General features: G+C 45.8%; 1 protein-coding gene across 1 annotated transcript in view; it reads left to right on the top strand.

Moving 5' to 3' along the window:
- The window catches only part of LOC137321076 (A disintegrin and metalloproteinase with thrombospondin motifs 19-like), a 464,190-nt gene that overhangs the window by 318,115 nt on the left and 121,862 nt on the right, over positions 1-24,213 (top strand). Inside the window, exon 15 of the mRNA XM_067983256.1 lies at positions 16,040-16,160. Within this exon, the coding sequence (XP_067839357.1) occupies positions 16,040-16,160 (121 nt within the window). The remainder of the gene's footprint in view (positions 1-16,039; positions 16,161-24,213) is intronic.

Genomic DNA, 24,213 nt, shown 5'->3' with positions numbered 1-24,213 from the left:
ATGTCAACTACCCCCAAATAAACTGGCAAAAAGAGGTAGGGAAAGGGGAATGGATTTTTTACAGTGTGTACATAACTCCTTTCTTACCCAGTATGTGAGAAGCCCAACAAGAGAGGAATCACTGCTGTATCTAGTGATGGGAAATGAACCAGAACAGATAAGATGGTCAGCAAAAGAACCAGAGGCGACATGAGGAAACATTTTTTTACGCTGCAAGTTGTAATGATCTGGAATGCACGGCATGAAATCGTGGTGGAAGCAGATTCAATAGTAACTTTCAAAAGGGAATTAGATAAATACTTGAAGGGAAAAAATATACAGGGCTGTGGGGAAAGAGCAGGGGAATGGGACTATTTGGATAGCTCTTTCAAAGAGCCAGCACAGGCACAATGGGCCGAATGGCCTCCTCCTATGCTGTACCTGCAATGATACTATGAAGAGAAGTAAGCATAGGGGAACATCTGGGCAATAGTGATCGTAACATAAGACGGTTTAAAATAATGATTGAGAAAGACATAAGTAAGACAAAGACCAAAGTAATAGATTGGAAAAAAGCTAATTTTGAGGGGATGAGAATGAAAAAGGGTAAAGTGAACTGGAAATTAAATTTGACAGACAAAGAGGTAGAATAGCAGTGAGAAATATTTAAAATGGTGATCAATAGAGCTCAGGAGAAATATATTCCTCTAAAAAACAAGAACAAACAAGCAAATAATGAATCACCATGGATGAATAAAGAGATAAGGGTAAAATTGAAACTAAAGATAAAGGCATTCTCTAAGTACATAGACAATAAAGGAGAGGATGACAAACGGGAATACGAAGAGGTCAGGAAAGATGTCAAAGAAACAATTAGGAAAGCAAAGAGGAACTACGAGATTAAATTATCAAGGAACATAAAAAGAAATAGTAAAGTATTTTACAGACACATAAATAACAATAGAAAAAGCAGGATAGGGATGCACAAGATAAACTCACAGGTAATGACAGCGAAATGGCAGAAATATTGAATAGTTACTTTGCCTCATTATTTACCAGGGAGACTAACATGGTGGGCATGACATTAGAAGAAGAGATAAAAAAAGATATGAAGGCATTTAAGATAGAAAGAAGGGAGATTATTGATAAACTAATCAAACTTAGAGAGGATAAAACCTCTGGTCTGGATGGATTGCATCCGTGCATATTAAAAGAAGTTAGGGAAGAGATAGCAGAGGCACTATTACATATATATAAAAATTCATTACAAAAGGGAATAGTGCCAGAGGACTGGTGGACAGCTAATGTGATTCCCATATTTAAAAGGAGAGATAGAACAAGTTCAGGAAACTATAGACCAGTTAGCTTAATGTCGGTGGTAATCAAAGATGTAATAGAAAAACATCTAGAAAACAAAAATATAATAAACAGTAGTCAGCACGGATTTCAGAAGGAAAGCTCATGCTTGACCAACCTTATTGGATTCTTTGAAGAAGTAACAGAAAGAATAGACAATGGTAATGCAGTAGATGTAATATATTTAGATTTTCAAAAGGCCTTCGATAATGTACCAATATTTAGACTCAGATTCATGACTAACGTCAGAGCATGTGGAGTCAGGGGATAGGTAGCAGAATGGAGAGCAAACTGGCTACAAAACAGAAAACAAAGAGTAGGTGTTAAGGGTAGTTATCCAGACTGGCAAAGGTGGAAAGTGGTGCACACCAAATTGGGGGTGTAGTTAATACAAAGGAGGAATGCGTCAAAATGCAAGAGGACATTAATAATCTTGCAGAATAGGTGTGTAATTGGTAAATGAATTTCAATATAGATAAGTGTGAGGTTGTGCATTTTGGTAGGACGAATAAGGAGACCACATATTGCTTGGATAATAAGAGTCTAAATGGGGTAGAGGAGCAAAAGGATCTTGAGATACAGATACACAAATCACTAACAGTAATGATGCAGGTTTATAAGGTGATAAAAAAGGCAAACCAAGCACTGGGGTTCATTTCTAGAGGGATAGAATTGAAAAGCAGAGAAGCTATGTTAAACCTGTATAGAACCTTGGTTAGACCACACTTGGAGTATTGTGCACAGTTCTGGTCTCCGTATTATAAAAAGAATATAGAGGCATTGGAGAAGGTGCAAAAAAGACTCACAAGGATGATACCAGAACTGAGAGGATATACTTATCAGGAAGTACTAAACAGGTGAGGCTCTTTTCTCTACAAAAGAGAAGGCTGAGGGGTGACCTGATAGAGGTCTTTCAGATGATGAAAGGTTTTGATAGGGTAGACGTAGAGAAAACGTTTCTACTTGTTGATAGTCACTAACAAATCCAATAGGGAATTCAGGAGAAACTTCTTTACCCAAAGAGTGGTAAGAATGTAGAATGTGCTAGATAAGCACACGAGGGAGAAAGGAATAGAAAGATATGGTGAAAGGGTTAGATGAAGTAGGGTGGGAAGAGGCCCGCTTGGAGCACGAACACTGGCACAGACCAATTGGGTCGAATGGCCTGTTTCTGTGCAGTAGATTCGATGTAACTTGAAGAAAGGGCTATCACTCCATCAATACACAGCTGGTGTGTGACCACAGTTAGAGATTTCTGCATGTGTGCACCAAATTCCCTGGCAGCTGTCATGATTCCTTCATTTTGCACAGTCCATACCTCTTCCAGACAAGATGTGGAGATGCCGGTGATGGACTGGGGTTGACAAATGTAAACAATCTTACAACACCAAGTTATAGTCCAACAATTTTATTTGAAAATCACAAGCTTTGGGAGGCTTCCTCCTTCGTCAGGTGATTGTCAGGAAATCCTTGAACTTTTCGCATTTATATTCAGAGAACAATACCTGGTGATTACAGATAATCATTCCAACTGCCCGTTGTCAAGGCAATCAAAGTGTTCAGACAGAGAGGTGTTACCTACAGGACCACCGAAAATACAAACGGCCAGAACACAAAACAGATAGAGAGAGGGAGAAACATATGAAAGGAAGAGAAAGACAGAAAATGACCCGTTGAATTAAAAACAGATAACTTTTATTCGCTGGTGGGGTTACGTGTAGCGTGACATGAACCCAAGATCCCAGTTGAGGCCGTCCTCATGGGTGCGGAACTTGGCTATCAATTTCTGCTCGACGATTTTGCGTTGTCATCGAGCAGAAATTGATAGCCAAGTTCCGCACCCATGAGGACGGCCTCAACCGGGATCTTGGGTTCATGTCACGCTACACGTAACCCCACCAGCGAATAAAAGTTATCTGTTTTTAATTCAACGGGTCATTTTCTGTCTTTCTCTTCCTTTCGGATGTTTCTCCCTCTCTCTGTTTTGTGTTCTGGCCGTTTGTATTTTCGGTGGTCCTGTAGGTAACACCTCTCTGTCTGAACACTTTGATTGCCTTGACAATGGGCAGTTGGAATGATTATCTGTAATCACCAGGTATTGTTCTCTGAATATAAATGCGAAAGGTTCAAGGATTTCCTGACATTCACCTGACGAAGGAGGAAGCCTCCGAAAGCTTGTGATTTTCAAATAAAATTGTTGGACTATAACTTGGTGTTGTAAGATTGTTTACATCTTCCAGACAAGAGACAGACTTAAGAGCTGGCTTATCGGAGACAAGGGATACCCCCTGCAAACGTGGCTCATGACACCTGTGAGGAATCGTACCAATGAGTCGTGACAGCGATACAACCAGAGCCACATGACCACCAGGTGTGTCATTGAGCAAACCATAGGCATGTTGAAGATATGCTTCAGGTGCCTGGGTAAGTCTAGAGGAGCCCTTCAGTAATCGCCAGCGACGGTGTCCAGAAGAACCGCGGTGTGCTGCGTCCTGCACAACAGGGCAGCAGAGAGGGTTACAGATGGAGGAGGATGAAGGCGCTCATCAAGCATCCTCTGTTGGTGGCAACATTGAAGAAGAGGATGATGAGGAGGAGGAGGAGGAAAATGAAGATGGGGCACTCATCGCCAGACCATCCACGCATGTTGCTGCCTGTGATGCCAAGGAGGCCCTCATATCTCACAGGTTCTCACAATGAGAGTTGCAAAATAAGGAAATTGAGATACTCAGGCAGCCTGAGACAATGATCACCAGCAGCCCCCCCCCCCCCACCCCGCCTTTGCACAAAGCAGCCTGTCAACCACACATTAACGCATTGTATATTCGCTCAATCTGTACAGTTATTTATTGGCATTCATGTTGAAACAAATGAAGGAGTGACTAGACATTATGCGTTAATAATGGCAAGACGTGGTAGTGGTGATAATTAATAAATGTAATGTGTCAATATTAAAAAAATAGAATAATGAACAACATAACATTTCTTCAAACACCCTTGGTGAAATACAATTGTTTTAACTTATGCTTTCTATGTGGTGCATTCCCTGTGACTTCAGCGGAGGTAGTGGAAGGCTGCTCAAATCCCTGCCCCGACTGCTGAGATGCCCTAGGCCTAAAACTCTGCGTGTTGGAGCCCGTGAGGGCCCCGACAAAGACTGCTTCACCTACACCCGTGCAGGGGCAGACTCAGACATCTGGAGAGGAGGCAACTTGTCGGGTACTGGTTGAGGGGGGTGGGGGTGGGGGGGGGGGGGGTCAACCGGTGAGACATGGGAGCGTTTTGAGTGCAGTTCCCACTTCCATGTCCCCTTTTGCCGTCATCCCTTTCCCGGGCCAGTGCCACATCACCCCTACCACTTTGCTGGAGAGCAGCTTGGTGCAGAACAGTGATAGAAACATAGAAAAATTTATGGCTCGGAAGGAGGCCATCGTGCCTGTGCCGTTTGAAGAAGAGCTACCCAGCCTAATCCCACTTTCCAGCTCTTGGTCTGTAGCCTTGGAGGTTAAGGCACTTCAAGTGCACATCCAATGTGATGAGGGTTTCTGCCTCTACCACCCTTTCAGGTAATGAGTTCCAGACCCCCACCACCCTCTGGATGAAAAAATTTCTCCTCAGCTCCCCTCTAATCCTTCTACCAATTACCTTAAATCTATGCCCCCTGGTTATTGACCTCTCTGCTTAGGGAAATAGATCCTTCCTGTCTCCTCTATCTAGGCCCCTCATAATTTTATAAACCTCAATTAAATCACCCCTCAGCCTGCACCGTTCTTCGATGCTTTGTTAGGCCACAGATAAGGTATCTGTCATCCTGTTTAAGGCAGCAGACGCGTTGGCATCCAAAGTCTGCATGGCCGTGGTCATGGCCTGAATAGACGCATTTGTGAGCCGTGCTTGAAGCTCAATGGAGGATAGCATTCTCTGCATCGAAGACATTCCCGCATTTGCTGCACCACCAATCCACTAGCGATGGAGTTGGACTCCTCCATCCTTTCCGCTATTGTGGAGAGTGTGTGTGGCTTGTTTTCCAGTACCTCGCAAAAGATGCAGCTGCACCTCTATCATTCTCAATGATGGTTCCCGGGGTTCAGCATCTGTGTCCAGCTGAGCAGAGCTTAGAGAGGAGTGAGCCCCCTGCCACCCCCCCCCACCCGACACAGACTCTCCACAGCTGCCCCTGCCACTAGTGTCTGCTCGTGCTCACTTGTGAGTGGTGATTCACCAGGTGACAACACAACCACCTGGCTAACAGGACCCACTGAAGTGTGAGTATCAGCGCTGGTGCATGGCTGGATGTCCTGTGACAGAGCACGCTCAGAAGGAATGAGGTCCTCTGAGGAATCGATCACTACCATCTTGCCACACTTTTCTTGAGCGCGTGAACGCCCTTGAAGAAAACAGAAAGCGATATTAATTATTCCTTGGCAAAGCGACAGTGGTGCCAATCACCATTCTGAGGTCTGTCAGAGTTCAGTGATTGTTGAAATAAAGTCATCATGTGCGTGAAAGATGTTAAAGTTCTGTCACCAGGCATCTGCAGGTTTCCAGTCTCCATTTCTGATTGGGGTGAGTGGCAGTGGTGGGCGCATAAATGGAGAGATGAGGAATTCCATAGAAAGTGAAGAATGGTTCCCATCTCCAGGTAAATGTCATGCCCACTGTATTATTCACTCACCCGCCTTCTCTCCTGGAGATTCTCCACTGACACTTGAAACCTTGGGCTTGATTTTCAAAGGGTGGCGGGATGGCAGCCGGGGGGTGGGGGGGGTTAATGGGCGTGCTGGTAACCTGACTAATAAAATCTTACCGTTTCCCACACAATCACGAGTTAATTGATGGCCCTTTATGTGGCTTCCGAGTTTGCCGTCGGAAAGCTGCGCAGTGGGCGGACTGCGCACCCACATGACAGGCTGTCAGCTGGAGTGGCTCTATTTAAAGGGCCATTGCTCCAAAGGCTTTTGCTGCAGAAAAACCAAAAATGGCACAATGGATGCCTCACTGTAGCAGCTACTGGCTGGGGTGAGGAGGAGGAGGGAAGTGTTTTACCCCATGGACGGGAGGAAATGCCCTGCCTCTGCCACCAAGAAGGCCGGGCTCGAGGTGACAGAGAAGGTCACCAACAGCAGCGACATCTCCCGCACCTGGGTCCAGTGCAGGAAGCGCTTCAATGACCTAACTGGGTCACAAAAGTGAGTACATTTACTGATTCTCCTACATTCCATGTTCCACAGCACCGCCCCCACCCCCAACTCATTCTACACTGTCAACACTACTCCATGACATCATTCCTCACACCCACTTGAGGCTCATCCTCAACTTACCTTCACTTCCTCAGCACTTCCTCACCTCCCCATTAGTCACCCCACCACTACCACTCACCCCAATCCTCATCCAATGTGATGGCTCTGTCTGATACTCACCCTCTGATGCATCTCTTTCACGGTCAGCCGCACCCAAAGCAATGCATTCATCGGCTGGCTACTTCACCATCACTCACTCACACTTCTGTACTCTCTCCCCTTCTAGGAGAAGAGAGCGTAAAATGCACGGGAGAGGGCGAGGATGGGAGGGGGGCCTCCACAAATAGTGGTCCTCACAGGCGCGGAGCAGGAGGTGCTGGAGATCAGCCATACCCTCAGGTGCCTGTCCGTCGGGACGCCGAGACTGGCACCCGACAAACGTCTGGTGAAACAACTTTAACATTCATCAAACACAACATGAATTGATGTTAACAATGCTTGCCATGTTGAACACCTCAGTATGCTCATCGCAATAGGACACATCTGTGATGATGCTTAATATTGCCTTCTGTTCTCTTACAGGCCCTTCAACGACCACAGTGACGGCAGAGGGCGATTCCTCAGAGGAGCTCCCAACATCTGAGGGTGCACCGTCACATCATAGCAAGCCATCCACCTGCACAGATACTCACACCTCGGTGGGTCCAAGTAGTCAGTTAGTTGGGTTGGCACCTGGTGAGTTACCACACACAAGTGAGCACGAGCAGATACTGGTGGCAGGGGCAGCTGCGGAGAGTCTGCATCGGTGGGAGCACTCCTCTCCAGGCTTTGCTCAGCCACACGGAGATGCTGAGCCCCTGGAGCCATCCTTTAAAAGGAGAATGATCGAGGGACAGCAGCACATTTGGGAGGTACTGGAACAGGTGCCACGCACACTCTGCAATAGTGCAGAGGATGGAGGAGTCCAACTCCTGCATTAGTGGAATGGTGGTACAGGTAAGTGCGGGAATGTCTGCGATGGAGAGAATGACAGCCTCCGTTGAGCTTCAAGCACGGCTCACAAATGAATCCATTCAGGCCTTGACAACAGTCGTTTGGACTCAGGGTGAACAACATTCTACCGTCTTAAGCAGGCTGACAGATACTTTAGAAGTGGTCTTCCAAGGCATCACACATGCCCTCCAAACTGTTGTCCAGCAGAGCAGTAGGAGTGATGTGGCCCAAGCCCAGGGGAGGGATGATGGCGAAAGGGGACATGGAAGTGGGGACGCCACTCAAAGCACTCCCCACGTCACACCCGTTGCCTCCCTCTCAACCAGTACCCGACATGCTGCCTCCTCTCCAGGTGGCTGAGTCTGCCCCTGCACAGGTGCAGGTGGAGCAGTCTTTGGAGAGGCCCTCATGGGCTCCAAAATCCAGAGGGCGTAGGCCGAAAGCATCTAAGCAGTCAGGGGATGAACGTGAGCAACCTGCCACTACCTCTGCTGCAGCCACAGGGGATGAACCACGTAGAAGTGGTAGGAAGAGAAAGGCTAAGGATTTGTGAGCACAAAGGGTATGTACAAGGGTGTCTGGCAGACTGTCATCTTTTCCATTTATATTTGTTTTTTGTTATATTCACATTAAATGTTATCATTCTCACCACAACTGTCCATTCTTGACTGGCTTTTGTGATAGTGCTCTTTCATGAGTTTCACCATGATTGGCGACACTTGATGCCACCCAATGGGTCACTTTACAGTGGGTGTATGTGTAGTTGCAAGACAATTTTGTCCAGGGTGGGGGGGGCGCTGGGGTTGGCACTGCTCTTTCCAGGTGGTCTGAGGACTGGACTCTTCACACTTTCTGATGTTAGGAGAACCGTTCACATATTAGTGACTCCCTAGCCTCATGAGCAGCCAGATGAGCCGCTGCTCTGGCCATTGATTCGTCCTCCTTCTCATCCTCCTCCTCAATGTGGATGGCAGATGTGGATGGGGCCTCCTCAAGCACACCCCTCTGTATTGTGCTATGGTTGTGCAGGACACAACACAATAGTCTAATGCGTCCCACTCTGGTGCCTATTGAAGCGCCCCCAGAATGATCAAGGCACCTAAATCTTGAGCAGTCCTATAGCATGCTCAATTGTCGACCTGGTAGCGATATGGCTGTCGTTGTATCGACACTGTTGCTCGGTGATGGGGTTCCTCAGAGGTTTCATGAGCCACGTGTGCAGGGGGTATCCCTTGTCCCTGAGAAGCCAGCCCTTAAGGGTGTTCGGTGCGTTGAAGAGCCCCGGGATTTTGAATTTCCTCAGAATGAAGGAATTGTGGCAGCTGCCAAGGAATCTGGCGCACACGTGAAGGAATCTTTTGTGGTGGTCACAAACGAGCTGAGTGTTGATGGAGTGATACCCCTTTCTATTGATGAACAGTCCTGGCTCATGTGGAGGAGCTCGTATTGCTATATGGGTGCAATCGATTGCACCCTGCACCCATGGGAAGCCAGCTTCAGAGTGGAATCCCACTGCCCTCTCTGTCTAGCTGAGGTCGTCCATGGGGAAGTTGACATATTGCGAGGCCCTGCGGAACAAGCCGTCGGTGACCTGCCTTATGCACTTGTGTGCAGACGACTGAGAGACCCCGGCGATGTACCCGGTGGCACCCTGGAATGATCCGGAGGCGAAGAAGTTGAGAGCAGTGGTGACTTTGACAGCGATGGGTAATGAGATGCCGCTCGGCCCAGCCGGGAGCAGCTCAGCATGAAGGAGGCTGCAGATGTCTGCAAACACCTGGCGACTCACTCTCAGCCACTGTACGCACTGCTCCTCAGAGAGGTCCAGGAAGCTGAGCCTCGGTCTGTAGACCCTCTTGCGAGGGTAGTGCCTCCTGTGCCGTCGCTGTATCTGTTGTTGCCCTCTGTTCTCTTGTGCAGGTGCCTGTGGCGCAGCACTGTGTTTTGGAGCTCCAAGTGGCGGAGGTGCATGCCGTGCCTGGCGAGGATGGTGATGTTGCTCGTCCTCGGATGTAATGGTGAATGCAGCCATGGCTCCCTCGATCCTGATGGTGTCAGTTTGACGGGGTGCAAAAAGTTGGTAAATATGTATCAACAGAAGAATTCTGAGTGAAAACTAAAAATTTTCAGTGTAAACACAAAGATCTCCCAGCCAAAAGTTTGTCTGAAAGAAGAGTGCCCTGCTGCAATAACGCACCTTTTATCCCCATCTGTCAAACAAGCATTTCAATGTTCAACTGGATGCTGGCTGAAACACGTCTCCTAAAACATGGAGGGGGAAAAATTGGATAAGTCCGTTTTTGGGCACAGGCGGCGTGATGCGCTATTACCCCGCGCCCAATCATCCCTGCGCAAGCAAGACACGGGTTTCGGCCGGCCCGAGTACTAACCTATAATCAGCATCCCATTCCAGGCCGTGCACGTGCAATCAATGCAATTTGCATTTTCCACCAGCAGGGGGAGCTGAATCTCTCAAAGGGAGGATGTTTCTTCGAAATCTCTTAAAGGTAGCTGGTACCTGTTATTTGCTGAAAATAACAGCCTACTCTCTGCACGGAGTCTGAACGGAGATCAGACATCGCACACATAAAACAGCCTTATATTTACACACTGATGAGTTATGTTAAAACATTGAATAAAGGTTGCGCACTACTAAATCCCACATCCTCCAATCTGCACACCAGACCTCACCAATCTGCTGTTTTGAGTTTGTACCAGGCCTGGGAGAGTGCATGCACCAAGGTTCTCTGCTGATGCACTAGAGACCTGGGTGCAAGAGGTGGACAGAAGGCAGGACATCCTATATCCGCGGGGGGGTGGGGGGGGGGGGAGGAGGGGAATGGGGGCAAGAGGCCCTCCAGACATATATCCAAAAGGCAGTGGGGGATGAAGTCAATGCCAGGCGCACAGCATCATGAACATGGATGCAGTGCGGGAAGAAGTTCAATGCTTTGACATGAGTGGTCAAGGTAAGTGAGGTCAACTGTCAAGTGGCGTCTCCTACCAACTACACCACGCACTACACCCCTCATCCTCCCCATACCAATAAACTCTTTCCATCAGTACTCAACTCTTCCAACCAGATGATTCCTCTCACCCTTACACATTACCATTGTTTCAAGCCACCCACCCACAATTCACAGGCCACACATACTGGCAGCTATTCGACCATGACAGACACATCACCCAGACATTCACCCCACTTTCTTGTAGGGGAAGGTGGCGCATATCAGGAGGCAGCAAGTGGCAGTGACATTTAGCTCCTCGAGCCTGTTCCACCATTCCATGAGATCATGGTGGACCTGTGACCTAATTCCATATACCCACCTTAGCCCCATATCCCTTAATACCCTTGGTTCACAGAAATCTATCAATCTCAGATTTAACATTCACAAGTGAACATGCATCAACTGCCGTCTGCAGAAGAGTGTTCCAAACGTCTCCTACCCTTTGCATGTAGAAGCATTTTCTAACTTCACTCCTGCATGTCCTGGCTCTAAATGTTAGGCTATGTCCTCGCATCCAAGTATTCAGGTCTAGAAGACCTCCAAATACAGTTACAAATGTCTCGGCAACCAGAAGCAATAATCCAGCCACTAACCTGTAAATCCTGCATGGTCCCTTTAAATAGCACTGGTGGGGGTTCCTCCAGGCACTCTAAGACACGTTCAGATGGTCAGGGTTAAGACTGTGCGTTGAGTTGAGCGTTATGTCCCAAAATGGTGTCTATCACTTTAAATCAGCATTGCACACAGATTGAAGCCATTTTCTCCCTACTTTACATGATTCCAGTGTTCGTTACCTGTGTCTGCGCTAACTCCTATACCAAGATGGCGTCTGGCATACGTCATGGTGGAAACGTGCGTGCACATTCAAGACGCCATCTTGGATGTCAGAGTGGCCGTGTAATGCTGGAACAACGGGCGCTACACGGCCCAATTTAATGCCCGTAGTGTTTCCCACAGCACAGGAAACATGCTGAGGCTGAATGAAAATCAGTCCTCTGCCTCAATCACCATAAAATAAACCACTTCAAATACTTAAACTATCTAAATAACTGTGTTAACTATCATCCCGCTGGCTTTATTTGTCTTTAATGCGGTTTATCAATGAGCTGCTAGACAAGGGGCTCAATTTTCAAGCTGAGGTGCTCGGGATTTCCCCGATTTTTGAAGCCCCCCGCCCCTAACGCACCAGCACTTCAGCTTGAAAATCGAGCCCCTTGTCTAGCAGCTCATTCATAAAATGCATTAGAAGATATTTGTAATCTCACAGTTCTGTCAAGAAAACTGAGCAGCTGTACAGCAGCTATAATTTTAAATTTATAGTTTGTGTTAGAAACTTTAATTAGCAAAGGGAAATGGATCAAAGTCTTTCTGACAAAGAAACAAAAAACTCCATAAAAGTCAAAACTAATAATCGGGTTTCTAAAACCTTTCCCAGTCAAACATTTTTTTCAGTACAATCCTCCAGGCTGAGTATGCTTCATGCAAAAACAATTCACTTTTATATTGAGCTCCTTGAGTTAAGTGCTCAGACCGAGCACTTAACTGTGCTCAGACCGAGCACTTAACAAAATGGTGAGGTGGACACCAAGAGAGAGAGGGGAAGAGACTGGAGACATGGTCAAAGAGATCGGTTTTAAGATGCTTTTGAAGGTAGGAAGGGATGTAGGAAGATAAAGTGGATTAGGGAGAGAATTCCAGAAGACGGAAGAAGTGACTGAGCACGCAGCAAAATACATCCCAGGCATTTTTAGGATCACTCCCTTGCAATATTTTGCTCCCCCTTGGTTACTCCATTTTCTCTATTTTTATTTATAAACTGCCAAACCTACCTTCCTGCTCTAACTAATTTAATATGACAATTTTTTCAGATTAGGAATAAGAGGGGAGAAATAGGTTCAGGAATGCAAATCAATCAATTTAACATTTACTTCAATCTGGAACTCAATTGCCACTGAAACTTGTTCCTTTTTTAACTAAGAAACAAGCCAATAAAATTACATAGGATTAGGTGCTTTCCTTAGATATTATTTACAAGGTACACCAGAGACATCTAAGAAGCAAAATGAGAAAGGAAACCAGGCAGAACTTTTTCACCTGACTTGTGTAAGGCAATTGAAATGGAGACAGACCCAAGAATCAATTAGAGGGTGATTCTGAGATCCAGTGCTCCCAACAGGGATTGTACAATTGCAGAATTACCCCTTAGCCGCATTCTGGAGAGAGAAAGTACGGAGGGTCTTGTAAGAATATGTGTAGGTCTATCAAATAGGAGCAAACTTATTGGGCCTCCTCTTGTTCCTAAAAATGATCATGCCCTTATTTATAAGCAAAGCTTCTGTTAGTTTAGCACCTTTAGCAATCTCCAGTCTTACAGATAGTTTTGTTTCACACTCTTCACTCTTATCGCTGCGTTTGATTACATTAGTAGGGAGGTAAGGAACAGGTTCAGAATGAAAACGGCTGTAGACAACTTGTTAGAAATGAGACCTGTACGATTGTAACTTTCTAAAATATTTTGTTAAATACTGAGTTTTGTATATAGCCATTTCCTGCAGTGACTGTAGAACAAGCTGTGTACTGTATGATGGATTATTTTGGTGGGTAGACAAGCTGAAATTTTATAGCAAATTGCCGTAGGGCAGACTGTCGAGCAGCTGCTAGGCCTCTGCCATTGCCTTTCTATAAACAGTAGCTAAGATGTCACTCAGGGTGACCTTGCCCTCAAATATTCCCTCCTTCCATCTAGGTTAGCACCAAGATTTCACTTGTCTTTTACTTTTAAGTGCCTTTTACTTTTTAGTTTGTTTTTAGAAATTCTCAGTGATAGAACTACTATATTATATTTAACAATTCAAACTTAGATTTTTAGTGACTTAAACAACCAATTTTAAAACTTTTTTATGTTGAGTATGAATTTCATTCTTGCTTTGGTTTAGAAAAGATCTTTGTGTAAAATGGTACATGCTGGAGCACAAATTGAGCAGCCACAAAACAATAAACTTTTGACAGTATTTGAAACTGTTAACAGATTGTGTAACACAGATACTGGCAGAACTAAAAAAGTTAAGTGGGTTGGAGATAATTGGATTAAAGTTGAGTAGATAGCATTACATTTCCTATTAGTGCAGTAGACGATTTGAGATAAATATACGAGATTACCAAAAATATACATTCACGTGTAAATGGAGTGCATAGAACAGTGTCTCATAAAAGGTCATTTTGTTCGTTGTTCTAATCAGTGTCATATATAGCATGTTTCAACAAGATGATAAGGAAGGATTTTACAGGTAACATTATGAGTATCTTAACTACTGTAATACAATCTCCAGCCCTATTCAGATATGTAAGTGCAGGTATCGTGTATAGTTGAGTTCAGTACAAACTTTAGCTCAGTGTTTGCAGTGAAAGTTTCAGAATATTTTGCTAATGGCAGTAAGTTAAAGTAACCATTAGAATTTAATAGATATTTACATGGTACAGGGATTCAGAGCTTTTTTATAATCTGCACATAAGGTATACAGCTCTCTCTATGCCTTACTTATGAAAAATCTTTACATTTTATTGTAAAGAAATGGCATTTAGTTTGTGTCATTGTAAGCTACAAGTACAGTGATTGTCTCTTAACAGATTTTACTTAATTAATCAGTGGTAGTGCAATTAAATCCTGATTAAATATTCACAAATTCCACCCTACCCTTGTAGACGGCTGCTGGCAGGAAAGTCGGAAAAAACACTACTGCGCACATTCTGGATGTGCCTTCTGGAAGCAGGTTCTGGAGGCTACAGGAGCCATGTCTCCAGACCTGCCCTTTGCCAACTTGGCCTGCTGCCAATGGAACAAGGAGTTCCACAGCCTGCAGGCTTGAATAGCTCTAGCTTTTAGCAACAGGAAGGTGTGTAGTGCAACACTTATCGTAACAAATCTGGGCAGAGCTGCCATGGAACATTTGCCAGTCTGAGCAAGTGATGTATATGCTACAGCTGGAGCTCAGAAAGCACTGGGAAATGAAGCCCACATCACCCAGCCCGTTATCCACAAACCTCCATTCTGCAGTTCTCACAGCAAAAGGAAACATGGGGTCACATGACAAACTTGAAGGTAGGCAGGTGGGGGCCGAGGCGGGCGGCAAGCCATCGTGACCTCGGCAGCATGAGACCCGGGCAATTTTTACTCCCGGGCCTCATCTGCACGACACCAGTCAGTTTCCCTCCCAAAATTGGCAGCTGACCATGGGCGGGAGTGGAATGTCGAGCAGCAGGAGAAATGATCCCTGATACTCAGGTAAGCCCGAGGCCTGAACTTTCCTTGTAAAACCTGAAAAGTAAAATAAAATTTAAAAACTTATCTGTTTGAGCCTCTTTTGGCCCCAACTCTTCTCGCTAGGTTAAATTTGCGGGAAAGCAGCAACGGCTTCCCTGCTCAGACCACTGGTTAAAATAGCAGTCAGGCCCGATGATCTCATCGGAGCTTGATTTGCATATTTAAAGAAGGACCCTGCTGTTTCCGACGGGTGTCCTTCCCATCTGCTCAGAAGACCGGGTTAAAATGGAATACTGCGGGAAAGGAGCGGAACGTCGGTGGGTAAATCTCCAAGGCGATTTTAACTACCCGCCCGCCCAGTTTCCATCGGGTGGGCAAGATTAAAATCATAGAATCATAGAAACTAGGAGCAAGAGTAGGCCATTCGGCCCTTCGGGCCTGCTCCGCCATTCAAAATGATCATGGCTGATCGTCTAACTCAGTACCCTGTTCCCGCTTTTTCCCCATATCCCTTGATCCCTTTAGCATTAAGAAATATATCTATCTCCTTCTTGAATATATTTAATGACTTGGCCTCCATTGCCTTCTGTGGTAGAGAATTCCACAGGTTCACCACCCTCTGAGTGAAGAAATTTCTCCTCATCTCGGTTCTAAATGGCATACCCTGTATCCTGAGACTGTGACCCCTGGTTCTGGACTCCCCAGCCATCGGGGACATCCTCCCTGCATCTAGTCTGTCTAGTCCTGTTAGAATTTTATATGTTTAGATAAGATCACCTCTCATTCTTCTAAGCTCTGGTGAATATAGGCCTAGTCGACCCAATCTCTCCTCATACGTCAGTCCTGCCATCCCAGGAATCAGTCTGGTAAATCTTCGTTGCACTCCCTCCATGGCAAGGACATCCTTCCTCAGATAAGGAGACCAAAACTGCACACTATACTCCAGATGCGGTCTCACCAAGGCCCTGTACAACTGCACTAAAACATCCTGCACTCAAATCCTGTACTCAAATCCTCTTGCAATGAACGCCAACATACCGTTCGCTTTCCTAACTGCTTGCTGCACCTGAATGCTCAATCACGCCTTAAGATTCTCAATGCATGTATCTGTAAGTGTCATATCAACTGTAATGTGTCATGACCCAAAAAAGCATGTAAATCATATGTAATTCAACAAAAATATGTTGTTCCATTTTTCACAGAAAATTGGTTGTGATGGCATATTAGGATCCTCAGCCAGAGAAGATCATTGTGGTGTGTGCAATGGGAATGGAAGATCATGTAAAGTCATTAAAGGAGACTTCAATCACACCAGAGGGGCAGGTATGTTGTCTTAGTCTGTGAACTTATGTCTGGACTATTAAGTGACTTGCTGCTGTGTATAAATATCAGGGGGAAGACTTCTGTTCATTGGGTGGAGTGAAATTGTAAAAATGCATATAAAGAACATGGGGGAAAAATTGGATAAGGGTCCGTTCTGGGCGATGGTAGCGCAATGCGCTACCACCTGCACCCGACGGACCCTGGGCAGGCAAGACGCAAGTTTGGACCCAAGGGAGCATTTACTTGCAATCAGCGTTCATTTCCAGGCCTTGCACGTGGAATCAATGCAGTTTGCACATTCCACCACCAGAGGGAGCGCAATCTCTTAAAGGGAGGATGTTTCTTAGAAATCTCTTAAAGATAGTTGGTACCTGTTATTTGTTGAAAATAACAGCCTACTGTCTGCGTGGAGTCTGAACAGAGATCAAACCTCGCACACGTAAAACACATATGCAGATCCCATCCCTATGTTTACACACTGATGAGTTATGTTAAAACATTGAATAAAGGTTGTACACTACTAAATCCCACATCCTCCAATCTGCACACCAGACCTCACCAACCTGCCGATCTGAGTTGATACCAGGCCTCCGAGAGTGCATGCACCAAGGTTCTCTGCCGATGTACTTGAGACCTTGGGTGCAAGAGGTGGACAGAAGGAGGGACATCCTACATCCGCAGTGGGGGCAATAGGCCCTCCAGGCATATACTCAAAAGGCAGTGGGAGGCAGCGGGGGACGAAGTCAATGCAAGGCGCACAGCATCATGAACATGGATGCAGTGCAGGAAGAAGTTCAATGCTTTGACATGAGTGGTCAAGGTGAGTGAGGTCAACCATCAAGTGGCGTCTCCTACCAACTGCACCATCCACTACAACCCCATCCTCCACATACCATTAAACTCTTTCCATCAGTATCAACTCTTCCAATCAGATGCTTCCTCTCACCCTTACATATTAGCACTGTTTCAAGCCACCAACACACAACTCACAGGCCATACACACTGGCAGCTATTCAACCATGACAGGCACATCACCCAGACACACGTCCCACTTTCTTGCAGGAGAAGGTGGCGCATATCAAGAGGCAGCAAGTGGCCGTGGCATTTAGCCCCTCAAGCCTGTTCCACTATTTCATGAGATCATGGTGGACCTGTGACCTACCTCCATATACCTGTCTTAGCCGATATCCCTTAATATCCTCCCTTGGTTCACAGAAATCTATCAATCTTAGATTTAACACTCACAAGTGAGCTAGCATCAACTGCCGTCTGCAGAAGAGCATTCCAAACGTCTCCCACCCTTTGTGTGTAGAAGCATTTCCTAACTTCACTCCTGCACATCCTGGCTCTAAATGTTAGGCTATGTCCCCGCCTCTTAGTATTCAAGTCTAGGAGGCCTCCAAAAACAGTTACAAATGTCTCAGCAGTCAGAGGCAATAATCAGCCACTAACCTGTAAATCTTGCATGGTCCCTTTAAATAGCGCCAGTGGTGGGGGGGCGGGGGGGTGTTCCTCCAGGCACTCTTAAGACACGTTCAGATGGTCGAGGTTAAGACTGTGCGTTGAGTTGAGCGTTAAGTCCCAAAATGGTGTCTATCACTTTAAATCAGCATTGCACACTGATTGAAGCCATTTTCTCCCTACTTTACATGATTCCAGCGTTTGTTACCTGCGTCTGCACAAACTCCTATACCAAGATGGCTTCTGGTGCACGTCACGCAGGAAACATGTGTGCGCATCCAAGACGCCATCTTGGATGTCGGAGAGGCCATGTAGCGCTGAAACAACGGGCGTTACATGGCCCAGTTTAGCACCCCATATTTCTAATTTTCTACACCTCGCACACAACAACTAAGCAAGGCTCTGACCATCATTTTCTAATCCTCACTGGATACAGGCATGGTGCCAGAGGTTTGGAGGACTGTTAACGTTGTACCATTGTTTAAAAAGGGAACGAGGGATAGACCGAGTAATTACAGGCCAGTCAGTCTAACCTCAGTGGTGGGCAAATTATTGGAATCAATTCTGAGGGACAGGATAAACTGTCACTTAGAAAGGCACAGAGTAATCAAGGACAGTCAGAATGGATTTGTTAAGGGAATGTTGTGTCTGACTAACTTGGTTGAATTTTTTGAGGAGGTAACAAGGAAGGTCGATGAGGGTAGCGCATTTGATGTAGCCTACATGGATTTTAGCAAGGTTTTTGACAAGGCCCCACATGGCAGACTGGTCAAAAAAGTACAAGCCCATGGGATCCAAGGGAGAGTGGCAAGTTGGATCCAAAATTGGCTCAGTGGCAGGAAGCAAAAGGTAATGGTCGATGGATGTTTCTGTGACTGGAAGGCTGTTTCCAGTGGGGTTCCACAAGGCTCAGTACTAGGTCCGTTGCTTTTTATGATATATATTAATGATTTGGACTTAAATGTAGGGGACATGATTAAGAAGTTTGCAGATGATACAAAAATTGGCCGTGTGGTTTATAGTGAGGAGGAAAGTTGTAGACTGCAGGAAGATATCAATGGACTAGTCAGGTGGACAGAAAAGTGGCAAATGGAATTCAATCCGGAGAAGTGTGAGGTAATGGGGAGGGCAAACAAGGTAAGGGAGTACACAATAAATGGGAGGATACTGAAAGTTGTAGAGGAAGTGAGGGACCTTGGAGTGCATGTGCACAAATCCCTGAAGGTAGCAGGACAGGTAGATAAGGTGGTTAAGAGGCATATGGAATACTTTCCTTTATTAGCCGAGACATAGAGTATAAGAGCAGGGAGGTTATGCTGGAATTGTACAAAACACTGGTTAGGCCACAGTTTAAGTACTGCATGCAATTCTGGTCACCACATTACAGGAAGGATGTAATTGCACTAGAGAGGGTACAGAGGAGATTTATGAGGATGTTGCCAGGACTGGAAAATTTTAGCTTTGAGGAAAGATTGGATAGACTGGGGTTGTTCTCTTTGGAACAGAGGAGGCTGAGGGGTGATTTAATTGAGGTCTACAAAATTATGAGGGGCCCAGATAGAGTGGATAGGAAGGTCCTATTTCCCTTAGCAGAGAGGTCAATAACCAGGGGGCATAGATTTAAAGTAATTGGTAGAAGGATTAGAGGGGAGCTGAGGAAAAAAGTTTTCACCCAGAGGGAGGTGGGGTCTGGAACTCACTGACTGAAAGGGTGATAGAGGCAGAAACCCTCAACTTATTTAAAAAGCACCTTGAGGTGCATCTGAAGTGCCGTGACCAATAAGGTTACGGACCAAGAGCTGGAAAGTGGGATTAGGCTGGGTGGCTCATTTTCGGCCGGTGCCGTACATTTTCTGTGATTCTATGATTCTAACTACAAGTTGCATTTATATAGCGCCTTTAATGTAGTAAAATGTCCCAAGGCCCTTCAAAGCAGCTTAATCAGACAAGAATTTACACCAAGCCAAAGAAGAAGATATTAGGTTACTAAAAGCTTGGTCAAAGAGGTAGATTTTAAGTAATGTCTTAAAGGAGGAGAGCTGGAGAGGCAGAGAGGGTTCGGGAAGGAATTCTAGAACTTAGGGCCTAGAAAACCGAAGGCACAGCCACCAAAGGTGGGATAAAAGAAGTTGGGGATGGACAAGAGGCCAGAGTTGGAGGAATGTAGAGTTGGAGGAGGGTTGTAGGGCTGGAGGTGGCTACAGAGACAGGGAGGGGTGAGGCCATGGAGGGATTTGAAAACTACGATGAGAATTTTTAAATCGAGGCGATGGTGGACCGGGAGCCAATGTCGGTCAACGAGCACCAGGGTAATGAGAGAATGGGACTTGGTGCAAGTTAGGATACGGGCAGCAGATTTTTGGATGAGCTCAAGTTTACGGAGAGTGGAAGATGGGAGGGCCACCAGGAGGGCACTGGAATTGTCGAATCTGGAGGAAACAAAGGCATGAATGAGCATTTCAGCAGCAGATGGACTGAGGCAGGGACAGAGACAGGCAATGTTACGGAGGTGGAATTAGAAGGTCTTTGTGATGGAGAGGATATGGGGTTGGGAACTCAGTTCAGGGTCAAATAGGACACCGAGGTTGCAAACTGTCTGTTTCAGCCTGAGACAGTGGCCAGACAGGGGGCCGAAGACAATGGCTTTGGTCTTCCCAATCTTTAATTGAGAGGATATCTTCACTTCATGGCAAGTAAAAAAGCCATTCTATTAAAAAGAATATTTAATTACATGGTACAGAGATTCGGTTTTGAACTGTGATGGAAAGGATTCTGTACGCATGTAACTAATTTGTCAGTTTTGAGCTGACTGACTGGTATGAAGCACTTACAGCCAAACCACACTTTTACACTTTTTGTCTTCTACCAAGTTGCGAACATCTTCGATTGGAACCACACAGCCCACATTGTTTATGTTCCATGTAGAATCGCCAATCCCACTGACAAGCAACTCTGGCAGTCGATCCACAATCTAAATACTTGCATTCTTGAAAATGATTTCATCATCCAACAGAAATCATGAAAAAAATTGCAAACTTCAATAGTTGAATTGCTGGCACAACAGTTAATAGAGACGTCTTGATCATGAAGTAAGTGAAGTGTTGACAAGGCATCGTTTTAAAGCGAGCTTTCTACTTTCTGCTTACAGTATTATTTTCCCAGATCTTCAAGATATTATAATAACATATATATATACCCATGAACAAAACTTAAAAATAACTATGAGGACCAAGACTCTAACTATTTAGGCAAGACTGGGAATTACAAATGTGAGCATCATAATTCCATAAAAAGGGGCACTGTTGATAAATTAGGAGCAAGATGCTCCTTCTCTATTGCAGCACAGTCAGTTAGGATTGCCAAAGGAACTTTCTGTAAAGTTCAACTTAATCCTCTTTGATCTAAGAACAGCATTTAATGCCATACTTTTCCAAACATCTTTGGCTTTACATTATATTTGAACTGTATGTCACTTTTGATTTACATCCACTCCCCACAGTGCATGAATCAGGTTCTCTGAGGTCACCTTGTTTAATGAGTAACTCAAAATCATTACTTCATGTACAAAGCACTGTCAAAATGAGAGTCTGTTATGATTTTTATCTGAAACACTGCAGGCTGCTGTAATATTGGATAAAACACTGGGTCATGCAAACTATTGGATTATATTCATAAATTAATTTATATTTGACATTTCAACGATTGCAGTATTAATGCTCCTGTATTTGCTAACATAGATTGTTACATTTCTCAGAACAATTGTGTTTTCTCTGTAAAGGACTTACGATTTTTTCTAAATATAAAAAGTCATTGGTAAAAGATTTTGAGGCAGATTTTCCTTTTCCTGGCACAGCGACTACAGGAAACGTGGGTGGGAAGATCGCGCACCTGATCTTTCATCCATTAATATACCCATGCCCAGAAACAAGAAAATCTGCTCCTGAATGTTTTTGCAGTATATATTTTTTAAAAGATTAAACCAGACTCTAAATTCCTTCTTACAACATAGGTACTAAAACTTGGATGAATAAGTAATCTAAACTGCTGTCATACCACACCATTTTTGTATTGATGTGAAGCAAGTTTGGATGTAGATCAATGTAAAGTGGCAGTATAACTTAGGGTGGGGTTAGCAATCAACTCCCAAGCACAATGAAGTGGTAAAGAACAAGACTATCTTTGGTAAGCAATCTCACATCACCTTGTAATATATCTCCAATACAGTGCAAAGCCAAATTTAAAAAGTGCGCCAAGTGATTTTTGGACCTCTTGGGAATGTCCTAAACTTAGTATGGAATCTCTTGAAAGGTCAGGGACCCTGCCGCCCATGCTTATTAAAAATTAGCAATTTGTGTTGCGGAGCTCTGCACACACATGCAAACAGACATGTACAGTGCTGCATCCTGGCCGAGCTACCACCAGCAGTATAACTCAGATCTGTCAGCAGAACATCACACTCTACATATATTAGTCCCAGACCAATATCAATAAGATAATTGCAGCCCTCCATTTAATAATAAATGAAATAAACAATAATGCTGTTCTTCTGAAAGTGTATGGTAAGTGTATGAAATGCATGAAAATGTGTGCAATCAGTGTGCAATGCTGATTTAAAGTGATGGATACCATTTTGGACCTTAACGCTCAACTCAACACAGCCTTAACCCTGACCATCTGAACGTGTCTTGCAGTGCCTGGAGTAGGAAGCGTTTTTTGAAGCTCCTTATTCTTACTGAGAGTTGCTACAGTACATTTGAGAGTGGTTTGGTAGGTGCTGCCTTATGGTTCGGAAAGTTACAACCGTGGTTGAACAACATTCCTGGCAACCATGGGTGGTCTGCTAGGGCTCCCGTTGGACATTGAGCACGACTGAGAGCATGCAGAGAAGCCACGCATAGCAGGTCAAGCTGCGAGGAGACGGAGGACGAGGAGGCACAGGGCACTGAGGGCCTTCCGGGTCCAATTCTTTTACCTCAACATGACCGAGGAGGATTGCATCCGATGCCTGAGGTTCACCAAGGAAGTCGTCACCGAGATCTGTCAACTGGTGCGGCCACAACTGCAGCCTCAGAGCAGGGCGAGGACAGCGTTGCCTGTGGCTGTGAAGGTCACCGTGGCGCTGAATTTCTACAGCTCAGCATCATTTCAGGCCTCTGCTGGTGACATGTGCAACATCTCGCAGTATGCAGTGCACTGCTGCATAAGGGAGTTCACAGATGCACTGTACCAGATGAGGAACAGGTTCATCACTGCACGCACATTGTCCTGCACACCCCGCATACCAACTCAGCTATCTTCGTCAACCGAAAGGGCTTCCACTCCCTCAATGTGCAACTGGTTTGCGACCACATGCATTGAATCATGGAGGTCGATGCCCGCTCCCTGGGAACAGTCACGATGCCTTCGTCATGCGCCAATCCAACATGCCAGCTATCTTTCACCCGACTCGGTAAGTCAAAGGCTGGCTACTGGGCAACAAGGGCTATCCCCTCACGAGGTGGCTCACGACTCCAGTCAGGAACCCACGCACACGTGCACAGTAGGCCTATAATGAGCGCCATGCTGCCACACGCAACATCTTGGAGCACACCATAGGCCTCCTCAAACAACGCTTCCGCTGCCTGGACTGGTCTGGAGGAACCCTGCATTACTCCACTGAGCGGGTGGGCAGATTCATAGTGGTATGCTGCATGCTGCACAACCTCGCCATCATGAGAGACCAGCCTTTGCCACCAATGATTGGAGAAGATCCTGAGCCTGAGGAGGAGGAGGAGGAAGAGGTTGAGGAGGAGGAGGAGGAGGTAGAGGCTGAGGAGGAGAAGGATGTGGAGGGGGAGGAGCCGAAAGAGGATGTGGAGGAAGACAACAGGAACCACACGCCTTGTCTGCAAGGCTCTGCATGCTCACCTGATCCGTGCCCACTATTAATAATATGAACTACATCCCCCAACTCACCAACAGCCCTACACTGCCCACCTTTCCGTTCCCACAAGACAATAAAATCGCCCTCCATGCGAATACACATTGGTTTCCCCCTCAGCTCATCGCATAAATAAAAACCTCCACCAAACGCAAATTCAAAGTCTCATTTATCAATGAATAAATGAAATTATGCAAACAGAACAGAACTATTCACCCTCGTGCATTCCCTTAGTGCCTGTTGTTCATGTGCCTTTACCTATCCTAGTGCTCCTACGAGGTGCTTCCCCAGTGACTGGAGCATGGGTGCTGGCCTTCAATGGAGGAATGTGCAGGTGGCCTTGGAGGACGACTTCGAGCAGCTCTGGGCTGGGAGAGCCTGGCTTCAGACTGCACCATCTCAGCACGGGCTGCAGCAGTCTGGCCTGGCTGGCCAAGAGGCAACAACAGGGGCACTGGCGGAGTGGCACGGGTGGGAGCAGGAATGCTGTCGTTCTGAGAGCGGTCCGACTGCCAAGGTGCCACTGCCACTTGCATGGGGCGGCGCCTCAGCAATCCTGGTGATCAGCTGGAGAACGGATTGCTGGAGTGCTGTGATGCCCTGGGAGCCCCGTTCCACAGTGGTCCCCAGACCACGATAGCAGCAGTCTGAACTTCCAAGGCAGCAGTCTGA

This window comes from Heptranchias perlo, chromosome 4, assembly GCF_035084215.1.
Source record: "Heptranchias perlo isolate sHepPer1 chromosome 4, sHepPer1.hap1, whole genome shotgun sequence".
Classification (NCBI taxonomy): domain Eukaryota; kingdom Metazoa; phylum Chordata; class Chondrichthyes; order Hexanchiformes; family Hexanchidae; genus Heptranchias; species Heptranchias perlo.
Note: the sequence above shows the minus strand (reverse complement) of the source record. Positions and strands in the feature narration are given on the sequence as shown.